This window comes from Portunus trituberculatus, chromosome 47, assembly GCF_017591435.1.
Source record: "Portunus trituberculatus isolate SZX2019 chromosome 47, ASM1759143v1, whole genome shotgun sequence".
In the NCBI taxonomy this organism is placed as follows: Eukaryota; Metazoa; Arthropoda; class Malacostraca; order Decapoda; family Portunidae; genus Portunus; species Portunus trituberculatus.
Window position 1 is genome coordinate 3,739,936 of NC_059301.1, and position 10,880 is coordinate 3,750,815.

At 40.4% G+C, this 10,880-nt stretch overlaps 1 protein-coding gene across 1 annotated transcript; it reads left to right on the forward strand.

Annotated features, from left to right (window-relative positions):
- The first annotated feature begins 6,684 nt into the window (after positions 1-6,684).
- Positions 6,685-10,424, forward strand: LOC123520779. Its single transcript, XM_045283365.1, has 4 exons — positions 6,685-6,781; positions 6,871-7,041; positions 7,459-7,991; positions 10,414-10,424. The coding sequence occupies exons 1-3, from the start codon at positions 6,685-6,687 to the stop codon at positions 7,959-7,961; spliced, it is 771 nt and encodes a 256-aa protein (XP_045139300.1). The 3' UTR covers positions 7,962-7,991; positions 10,414-10,424.
- The last annotated feature ends 456 nt before the right edge of the window (positions 10,425-10,880 follow it).

The following is a 10,880-nucleotide window of genomic DNA, read 5'->3' on the forward strand; positions in this document are numbered from 1 at the left end:
AGAAACATAGGATAGGACTGTAAAAAGCCATCAGGCCTGAGCATGAGGCTTGTGTGTAAACCATCAATCTACTTATCTCCCTATCTACCAATATGTCTTGCTGTCGCTCTGTCTATCTATCTATTTATTAATTTATTGACCTATATATTCATCTATCTATTTATTTTCATATTTAAGGGCTAGACTTATTGACACTGCAACAACGAAAGCAAAACAAAACATTAAAAGAAGTTTTGAAAGATAATGAAGACAAGCGGCAGTGTAAGGCTGTGTCACGTGGGAGTGATACTCTTGTAAGGAGAGACAAGGAGGGCCGTGTCAGGGGGTCACTTAGAAGGTGGAGGGCCATTTCAATGCAAATGCCTCTAGGTCCGTCTAGCGAGGCCTGAAGGAGGTTTGGATCAGGACTACCACTGAGGTGAACTACATCCGAAGGCTTGGTACCAGTCTCTTATCTGATCAGTACAAATTTAATTAAACTTAAAACTTGAACAATGCTTGATAACGAGAGTATTGCATCTGTTATGTGGTTCAGCCTAGTTAACAGAAATTAAAATGAAATATTTGATATCACTCCTGTATCGACGTAGGAGAGTTAACTTGACTCTTTTGTGTATTAACAATACCATTACCAATGACGGACTTACCATAAGGCTTGCCTTGGACCCCAAGTTTCTGGGGGCCCATGAAACTCCTCATACATTTATGCTTAGTAGAGATTTTATTATTTGCACACATTATTTGTGTTTTTTTTATTAAAATCCATTTGTTGAAATGATTATAATGATTATAAGTGTGTCTCGGGGCCCCTTGTATAAAGAAAACTGGGCCACCCCTTTAAACATCGGTAATGGCCCAGAATTTCACAATCGGTGCATCCCTAGAATAAAAGGTGCGAGGGAGGAGGCATGCCTACCTTTGCCTAGGGTCCCCAAATTCCTAAATCAGCCCCTGACCATTACACTTGGTATTTGGGTCTGCGTAGACAAGGTTCATGAGCAAAAAGTGTAACTGCAGCCACTAGAAAGTTTCAACAATATGAGTAATCACTTTGCTATCAGTTGCTCGTTTTGAAACCACACTTTAAACTTGCACTGCCTCATTTGGTCAAGTCTGAGGAGAAACCGGGAAGAGTAAAAAAGTTAAACATATATAAACAGCCACCAATAATGAAGACAGCTTTCCCTTATCTGGTGTTGTAGTAATAGCTGCATACACACTAATTAGGGAATTCCCACACTCACTCTTGCCGGGACCGTGAAGGCTGTGGCAGGATGGAGAGGTTAACTGTTTATGATCGTAAAATTAGCTAAAAATTATAGAGAAAGTGGGAGTGAGGAAATAACACTGACTGCATGCTGTCCTAATTGCTATACGTACTAATGCCCTGTATCGTGTATCGCTGCTACTGATTAGAAAAAGAAGAGGAGGAGGAGGAGGAGGAGGAGGAGGAGGAGGAAGAGGAGGAGGAGGACTAGGAGGAGGAGGAGGAAGAGGAGGACTAGGAGGAGGAGGAGGAGGAGGAAGACTAGGAGGAGGAGGAGGAGGAGGAGGAGGAGGAGGAGGAGGAGGAGGAGGAGGAGGTAGAAGAGAAAGAGGAGGAGCATGATGAGGTGTAGTAGGAAAGAGAGAGAGAGAGAGAGAGAGAGAGAGAGAGAGAGAGAGAGAGAGAGAGAGAGAGAGAGAGAGAGAGAGAGAGAATCAAAGGGAAGGGACAAGTGGGTGTTTGATGGTGAGAGGGAGAGGAAGAGGAAGAAGCTGCACGAGGCTATGGAAGGCGTGTGTGTGTGTGTGTGTGTGTGTGTGTGTGTGTGCGCGCGCGTGTGTGCCTCCTGGTGGTGGTGGTGGTGTAAGTGAGGGTGCTACGCCAAGAGGGAGGTTGTCATCACATCTTGGCTGAATCAATAACTAATTAGGAGACGCCAGATATGATACATTGATTAGTGGCCACCTGAGACTTGTGACGTCATCTACTTTTCACGTCACCTTCTTTCTCTACTTTTTCTTATTTAAGAATTCTTTTAAAGTCAAATATACGGTTCACATCAAATCTTTTTCTTATTCAGTTATTTTATTTATTTTTCAGAGCCAGATAAGGAAACACGAACGCACCTGGTCGAGTCTTTCTCCCTGCTGCTCTTTTAGTCTTCCCTTCCTTCATCTTTTAACTCAATTTGAGTCTCTGTTTAATTAACGTAAGAGGAACTTTTCGGCAAATGGGATAGAGTGTCGCAAAAAAAAGTTAAAGGAGCTGCGAGGAGAGACTATGGACATGATGGCTTGAAAGTGGCGGAGTGTGAAAGAAGTGTAATGTAACTTGTAGACTGTTGAGCCAACAGTGCGAGGATCTGGGAGTGAACGAAGAGCGAAGAACAATATGGGAGGTGAGAGCTGTATAATGAGGGCTTGGGGGCAGTGCAGTGTGACGAAGTTGAGATGTAGTTTTCTTAGCGTCAAGGTATTATACTGAAAGAATGGATGTAAAAATGAGACTAGAAGAACAGCATTTGCAGAGGTACCTGCAACGTTTACATGTTGTGAAAAGGACAGAGAACAAAGTTTTAATACGTGTAAAGGAGGGCTCGAAAGTACTGAGGTGTTGAGGCGTATATAGTGTTATGTCATAGCTGGAATGAATAAGAGACTAGGTAAGAGAACAGCATTAATAGAACAACCAGCAACATTTAGGTACTGTGGAAGGGACATTCATTAAAATTTCAGTCTAAAAATGAGAGCTTGGAATTAGTAAAATGCTGAGACGTATCCTATGTAATGCCGAGGTGTCATAGCAATGGCTGGGATGAGCAAGACGAGAGAATTGTACTGACGGAGAGACCTGGAAAGTTTAGGTGGTGTAAAGGGGAGAGATGTGAAGTTCGACGGCTGCAACAATATAGTGTGAATATTAGAGGACTGCAGAGAAGCAGGGAGTGGAGATTGAGAGAGGTGTGATGGGCTATAGAGATACGGAATTTCACTCTCTCTCTCTCTCTCTCTCTCTCTCTCTCTCTCTCTCTCTCTCTCTCTCTCTCTGTGCCGCAGATGCCATTAAGGGCTTCTAGGTGTGACGGCGAGGAAATGAAACCCCGATGATGAATTGTCATTTGAAAGGTGCGCGGGAGAAGGACAAGAAGGAACAGTGAGAGCAGTAGGAGGAAGAAAACGAAAAAGAGAATGCAAAATGTAAGAGAAAATAAGGAAAAGGAAGTGGGGAACATAAAACTCAGTAATGTCTCTCAGAGGAAATGAAAAGTAAAATCTACAGCCTCACACAAAGGTTATATCATGAGAGAGACGACCTTATCATTATCAAGAACTTATCCTGACTAATTCGTCCCAGCTTATCCGAGAATATGATTGGATGGAGGAAAGAAAAAGAGGTGTAAAAAAAAGGAGGAGGAGGAGGAGGAGGAGGAGGAGGTCATGACCGTGATGACTGCGATGGTAATTGAGAAAGAAGAGAAGGATTAGGGGAAGAAATAGAAGGAAAGATGAGAAGAGATGAAAAGAGAAGGAGGAAGAGAAGCAGAACAGGAGGGGAGGGAGAAGGAAAAAAAGGGAAAGGAATGGAAAGAAAAGAAAAGAGAGAGAGAGAGAGAGAGAGAGAGAGAGAGAGAGAGAGAGAGAGAGAGAGAGAGAGAGAGAGAGAGAGAGAGAGAGAGAGAGAGAGAGAAGAAGAAGAAGAAGAAGAAGAAGAAGAAGAAGAAGAAGAAGAAGAAGAAGAAGAAGAAGAAGAAGAAGAAGAAGAGGAAGAAGAAGAAGCATGGAAGTTATTTGGGTAGCAAACGATGGATGACCGAGTCGGGGAGAAAAAAAAAGTACCCATTGTCATCTCTTTCTGTTTTTTGTTGCGTTGAAGGACTGTTTGTCATCCGCGGAGCTGAGTCGAAGAGGAGAGCTGGAACGTCGCTAGGGAGAGCTAAGTTTTTGTACTCTGGCCCAGTATTCAAAAACACTTCAGCGACACATCTCGATTACATTAAAAAAGTTCCAGTTGAGATGCCAAGGATTTTTATATTTTTATCCTTTTAGTGATAGGTAAGCAATATTTTTACATTATCAACAGAAGCACTCTTGAGAATCCGGGTAATCATCTCTGTGGCCTTTGAAAAGAGTCATGGTGAGAGTGCAAAGCGTTTCAGAATACGACCGTCTGAGCAGAAAAAAAAATTGAGATCACAGTTATTCGTCTGGGCTATAGAGATGAAAAGCGGTGTGACTACTAAAGAGTAAGAATACAATAGCGGTCAAAGTAGGTTACGTCAACTAAATGGATGATACCGCGAAAGGCGTTTCAAAAGAGAAGTATCAGGGCACCTCAGGAACTAAATTGGCCAGCTCTATAGAGTCTCACAAGATTTATGTTTTTGGGGAAGTTGTGTATTGAGGGAGGCTCTTTTTCTCGCTCTACATTCCCTCTCTCATGTTGATGTCCTTTGCTAGCCTTCTTGACACACACACACACACACACAGAGAGAGAGAGAGAGAGAGAGAGAGAGAGAGAGAGAGAGAGAGAGAGATGGCTGCCAAGGTTTTCTATGCAAGAAGACCTCGGGTTGAATATACGTTAACATGATGTATGATAGAGGAAAAGAACTGTGAACAGCAAGCAACTAATACCTTTACCAAAAAGAAGAAGAGAGAAGTAGCTTAGTGCTAAGATAAGGTTTTCCTAATACAAGGACTCCACGTTTGAGTACCGCAGAGTATCATCGTTTATATGGAAAAGGAACGTAGTGGCCACCAGTAGACTAATTCGAGTGGTATCTTAAAAACAAAAAATGTATTGACCATAACCATCTACTTGACACAACTTTTTGAAATTGATATGATAGCCTTGTGTAAGCTTAGATGAGGATTTTGAAAGACTTACTCACAGCAAATTTCCTCATTAAATTTCCTAATATTTGTAGCTGATGAGTAAGAGTGCCAAGAGTTGCTAAAAATACAATTCCATGCGTTAATCAATATCAGTTAAAAGGTTGATAGAGGGAAGAATAATCCACAGTACGGCCACGGTGACACAGACAAAGAGAAAGATACTCGTAGTGAATGTGACTGGATGCCATTGTTCCATTACAGATAAGACGGAGATTAGCAAGGCAGTCACATGTAGCCATAGTGATGGTAATTCTTCTAAGATAAATTGTAAGTCCGTGTCATATTCTGAGTCACTTCTGGCCGTACCTCCACTTCTTTTGAAAGGTTTTACTTGAAGTTACACGGACCTTGAGGGTGTTTTTACGGCTCTAGTGACAGATCAACAAAATTTTTACATCATTATGAGGAGAAACACTCTTGAGAACCTGGCTGATCATCTCTGTAGTCTTTCATAATAGTTGTGGTGAGATAGTAAAGCGTTTCAGAATCCCCTCAGCTGACTATTTTCTCTTTCTTAAGCATATTCAGTAATATTACATAGGATGGGAGAAATGAAATCGCCAAGGAAAATGAAATGAGGTAAATTTGGGTAAAAAAAAAAAATTAGAAAACGGAGACGAAATATAGAAACGAAAGCGTAAACTTGTGCCTTTTATTTTGTGAAGTAAAAAATAATAAGAAAAGGTGATTAAAGAAAATACAATGAGGTTAACCTAGATAAGAATGTTATACCCTTAGAAAATGAAAGCAAAATATAGAAAATGGAAACGTGAACTAAGGCATTTCACTTTTACCTATAGTGTTTGCGCCCAACTTTTTATCCTTACTGAGAACACCACCAGATTTCTTCACATTATAGGACTTCTTGAATTTCATGAGTAACAACGAGGTTAAGTGAGTGAGTCATTGATGCGTGTCATTAGAATATCACCACCACACTGTACCAAGTACGAGTATTTCATGGCCAGCTAAGATATTGCGATATTTATGTTTCGTTTTGCAAATCATCAGCAAAATCTGGAAATATATTCTCATTTCTCGAATGCTGCCAAATGGTCATGTTGGTCCTGCGTCCCTTCAGCCTCAGGAAATTCGTCTCCCTCTCCCTCGTAAGGAGCAATGTTCCCTTCCATCCCGAGGCGGTGGTGTTCACTCTTTTTAAAGGAAAACAATTATGTAACGCACAACCAATGAGAGAGTCGGATCCACAGCGGTTTTATTGTTGTTGTTGTTGTTGTTGTTGTTGTTGTTGTTATGATTTTGTTATTATCACTGTCATTATCATTGTTATCATTATTGTTATTTATGTTTTTATTATTATTATTGTTGCTATTATTACCATTATTATTATTATTATTATTATTATTATTATTATTATTATTATTATTACTGTTATTATCATTATTATTATTATTATTAGTAGTAGTAGTAGTAGTACTATTATTATTATTATTATTATTATTATTATTATTATTATTATTATTATTATTATTATTATTATTGTTGTCGTTTTTATTATTATTATTATTATTGTTGTTGTTGTTGTTGTTGCTTTCGTTGTTGTTGTTGTTGTTTCCATTACCATTACCATTATAATTTCCCAAACGTCGGCAAGTGAGCAGTGGCGCACCGCGCTGTGATGACCACTACCACTGCCTCAAGTAATATCCTGACATCGAGTTCTTCAAATGTGGGACACTCGACATGGGAAACCTACCTCGCTTACTCTACTTTCCCCAATGCAGGGCGGGCGTAGGCGTGCGGGCGTGTACCAAGGATTACCTTTTCCTGCCTAGCGTTAGCATGGACGTGTCCGGAGCCGCAGGTGATGGCGGCCAAAGATTCTGTGGTGGTAGAATGTCCTACTTGCAAGGGGACACTGTCAACAGGCCAATTACAGGTAAGTGCATAGAGTGAATGTGAGTCTGCAACGTGACCATGATTAAGACAGGTCAGAGCGATGCACTCACTTTGTCCTTCCACGTGCAGCTCACCTGATGGGACCCGTGTATGTGGTGACCTTCAGGAGCAGTGACCCCGAGCAGCGCCCCACCACTTCCCTTGGCTTGGGCTTCATGCTAACCTTCCGTCAGCGTCACTCCTGCACCGACTTCTCCTCCCTTTCTTCTCCACCTGACCCCGTGCTGTCTGACGTGGAAAGTACGTGTGTCCGTCGCCAGGCTGTTCACTATCGTTATGCAACTCCTGTCTCTTTCACTGGAAATCTGGAACTATGGCATTCTAACACCTTCCTATGACTTGAACAGTTTAAGGAGAGGAGGGAAATGACAATTCGAAACTAAACTGCTCCCTGTTTACGATTTTTCCAACTTTATTATTTTCTTTAGGTGAATACAACGTAACAGACTTTTTTTTCCCATTCTTTGCATCCCGACTGCATTTCTTCATGTATGAAAAAAAAGATGAATATTAGTGTCTATCCACAGAAAATAAGCAAAATTCACTTCTCACTTTCTTTTCTTTATTTGAATTTTAAGTATTCGTTATATTTCTGTGTGAGTGCCAATTATCATACTGTTTCATTTCACATGGACTGACAGCGGCTTTCCTCCACAGCTGAGTGGCCTGCGGGCTGGTCTCTCGATGCCCTACTGCCTGATGGACATGAAATCGAAATGCTCTCTCGCAATGCTTCCATCTTCCCGTCCTACCCGCTACCGACCACTATCCACTCACATGTTGATGTTTTCCCCTCCCATCCGTTTACCTCGATAGGGAATCACCATGCAATGAATTTCTACAAGAGAGAGGGACTTGTAAAGGAGAATAACGAGACTATCGACGGAAAATATTCGGAAGACCAGGATCAGCAGAAACCGATACAACAACAACAACAACAACCAGAGAGTAAGAACGTGAAAGAGGCGGAGAGAAATGGCGAGGGACCAGGAAATGGCGCCGCGTCTGCGTCGCCTTCCGGAGCAGGTCACTCACTCAGCCGAGTCAGCAATATCCTATCAGCCACGCTCACTCAAGTATTTCCGGAGTTTGGTCACTCACTGCAGGACCTCCTGGAGCGCCGCAATGCTCCGTCCCAAGCAGACCAGCAGGAAGTGTGACCGGAGTTAGTAAAGAGACTGGACATAGAGGTGTGCCCGCAAAACCAGTTATATCTTATCATAATGGTACAATAATGGTGATAGTTTGCTATGTCGCTCATTCCTCGTAAGCTGAAAAATCGCCTCGTTAAATTAATTTCAGCGGCGTTGTTCTGTCTCTCACGTTACTATGCCAGCAGCATTCGTTCATAGATGCAGAGTGCATGAGAGATCCAAAGGTGTACTGTACTGTAGATATAGCCTACTCGTAAGTGCGTACAAGACCTTTTCTTTTTCTTTTTTCTTTTTTATCGCATTTAGGTGACGCGTACATTGATAACATTCTTTATGATAATGAAATATTAGTGGGAAAAAATTACTGATTTCAGCAAAGACCTGCTTGCTTTCTTTCATAAGGTAAGCATAGAAATTTGTTAGAGGCTTAGAAAGTTGAGTAAACTCATTGAGGAAGCCATAATCGTACCTTGTGATAATACGTTCACGTAATACCAGTTTAAAAATGGAAGAACTACCTTTATTTTTGACAAGTGGACTTTTACATGCATAATGGTTAGTCACGTGTAGGCGTAGGTACCGGGAAAACAACGGAAAAGTAAACTATTTTTCTCCTGAGAATTTTTTTGTTTACAGTATTTTTGCCCTGTAGGTATTTTACTTTTTTTTTTTTTTTTTTAGCTGAAACTGTGATAAATTTTGTCATGGTATATTAATCTTGCTTAAATAATTATAAACAATGAAAATATTAACTTCTAGATATTTTAAGTAGAAAATTTGCTAAATATAACAACATCAGCAATGCCTCGCTGTCGTCGTGTTGTGTTAGGCAAACGTGTCTTTTTACTGGACTGACCGTGCGGGACTTACAGAGGAGGAGCGAACAAACAACCTTTATTCATATAGCACAAATTGACGCAGTTTATGGTGACGATTTATAGTAATGGCGACTATCATCATTGTTATTATTATCATTATTGTTATCATTTTCTATTATTATTATTATTATTATTATTATTATTATTATTATTATTATTATTATTATTATTGTTATCATCATTATCATTATTATCATTATTATTGTTATCATTATTATCATTATTATCATTAGTATTATTATTATTATTATTATTATAATTATCATTATTATTATTATTGATATTATTATCATTAATATCATTGTTATTATTATTATTATTATTATTATTATTATTATTATTATTATTATTATTATTACTATTATTATTAATGTTATCATTATTGTTATTATTCTTGTTGTTATTATCATTGCTATAATCATAGTAGTAGCAGTAGTAGTAGCAACAATAGTACATTGAAAAAGAGGGGTTGGTAATGGCTACGGTTATAGGAGTAGCGGTAATGACGATAGTGGCAATGAAGGCAGTGGTGAAGAAAATATGAGTTAAGTAGATCGAAAGCTCTTTATAATGTACGAGTAAATGCCCTAACATAGTTTAATACGAGGCTTTCATTTGTAATATACCATATTCTTCTGAAGGATTTCCTTAGTTGTTTCGTTTTAGTAGTGCTTGGACCACCAAAATGACTGGTTCTCAGTGTCACACAGGAAATGGCAAGAATATCATGGTTTGTCAGAAATACACTGTACAGGAATAGCCAGAGTCTCTGTGTGGGCTATTTAAAAAAAAAAAAAATGTGCAATGAATGGAAAGGGTTCTGATGATTACTGAGCTCCGAATTACATGCATGTACTTATGAACAAATGTGACTGAATTTCAAGCTACAGTCAAGTGGTAAGAAATTGTTCCATAGTCAGCTGATTTATATAACCACTTAATATTTACAAAAAGCTTTGATTCTGAATGAAATTTACATGGACTTATATTTCCACTAGCTAAAAGATAATTTTGGAAGAGGCGATGTTAGTGAAAGAAGATAAAATTTATGACAATTGTTTCCTTTTATAGAATGGCACGCTTTTAACAATTACGTGTACAAAGCTCAAGTGGTCCCACCAGATTACAAATGTTGAAGTTTGTGACTTTCAAATTTACAAGAAATCCAGTTAGGTGGTGGTGACTGGGCGTCAGGGGAGAGCCACGTTCAGCAGGGCGGCCCTTCTCGCCGGACTAAATCGCAATGAATGGTCAGATGTGCACTTTCAGCCTCTCCTCTTTAGGGTACTCCACTAGTGACGCAGAGTCGCCTTTTCGTGGGTGTTTCCTCCCTCGCTTCCTGTCGTCAGGAAATTATAATTGCAGCGTGTCACGTTATAATTACGTAACTCGCTGACACGTCGGCTTGCCTTGTGTTCAGCCAAGAAATTATCATTTAGCTCGTGCGGTGAAGCGAAATGGGCATGACTGGAATCAAGGAAGGACTAGTAGTGAAGTCCTTTGTGTTTTCCTTTCACCACTATCACACAGCCATTAGTTATTGCCCAACCTCATCTCTTGTGTGCTCTTCCCCTTCCCAGCTTCTTGCGACCACCTCTTTATCAGGCCCAGGCAGCTCCTACCACTCACCCTGGCCCGCACCAAATTCACCTCTAGTGCCTGAGGGCCAGATGAGGCTGTGGCAATGCAGTACACACACCGCGATATCGAAAGCGACGATGAAAGCAGTTACTAGCGATGCCACATCAAAGGAACGAGAGAAGTGCGAATAGAGAAGAGGAGGAAGAAGAGTGTCTCCGAAGGAACGAACCACAAAGAAGCTGTGTGAACTGTCTCCCTTTAAGCTTCTTAGCCGCTGAGGCGCCGCCGCCCGAGGGATCCACGAGTCACCTTCACCCTGCAATGGATCGCCGCGATGAGAAATTCCGTCGACATTTTTCAGTGAATTACGTGCTTGACTTGAGCATTCTGCGTCCCTTTCTGTGTCGCCTCGTTTGATCGCCCTTGCAATGCTGGATGTCTGTTTCACAAAGTATAAGACTCTTTC

Excerpts from the sequence above, each read along its gene's own strand:
- LOC123520779 (XM_045283365.1), top strand. The coding sequence starts at position 6,685 with ATGGACGTGTCCGGAGCCGCAGGTGATGGCGGCCAAAGATTCTGTGGT. Across the intron at positions 6,782-6,870 it reads TGTCAACAGGCCAATTACAG|CTCACCTGATGGGACCCGTG; the intron begins GTAAGTGCATAG and ends TTCCACGTGCAG. Across the intron at positions 7,042-7,458 it reads CGTGCTGTCTGACGTGGAAA|CTGAGTGGCCTGCGGGCTGG; the intron begins GTACGTGTGTCC and ends TTTCCTCCACAG.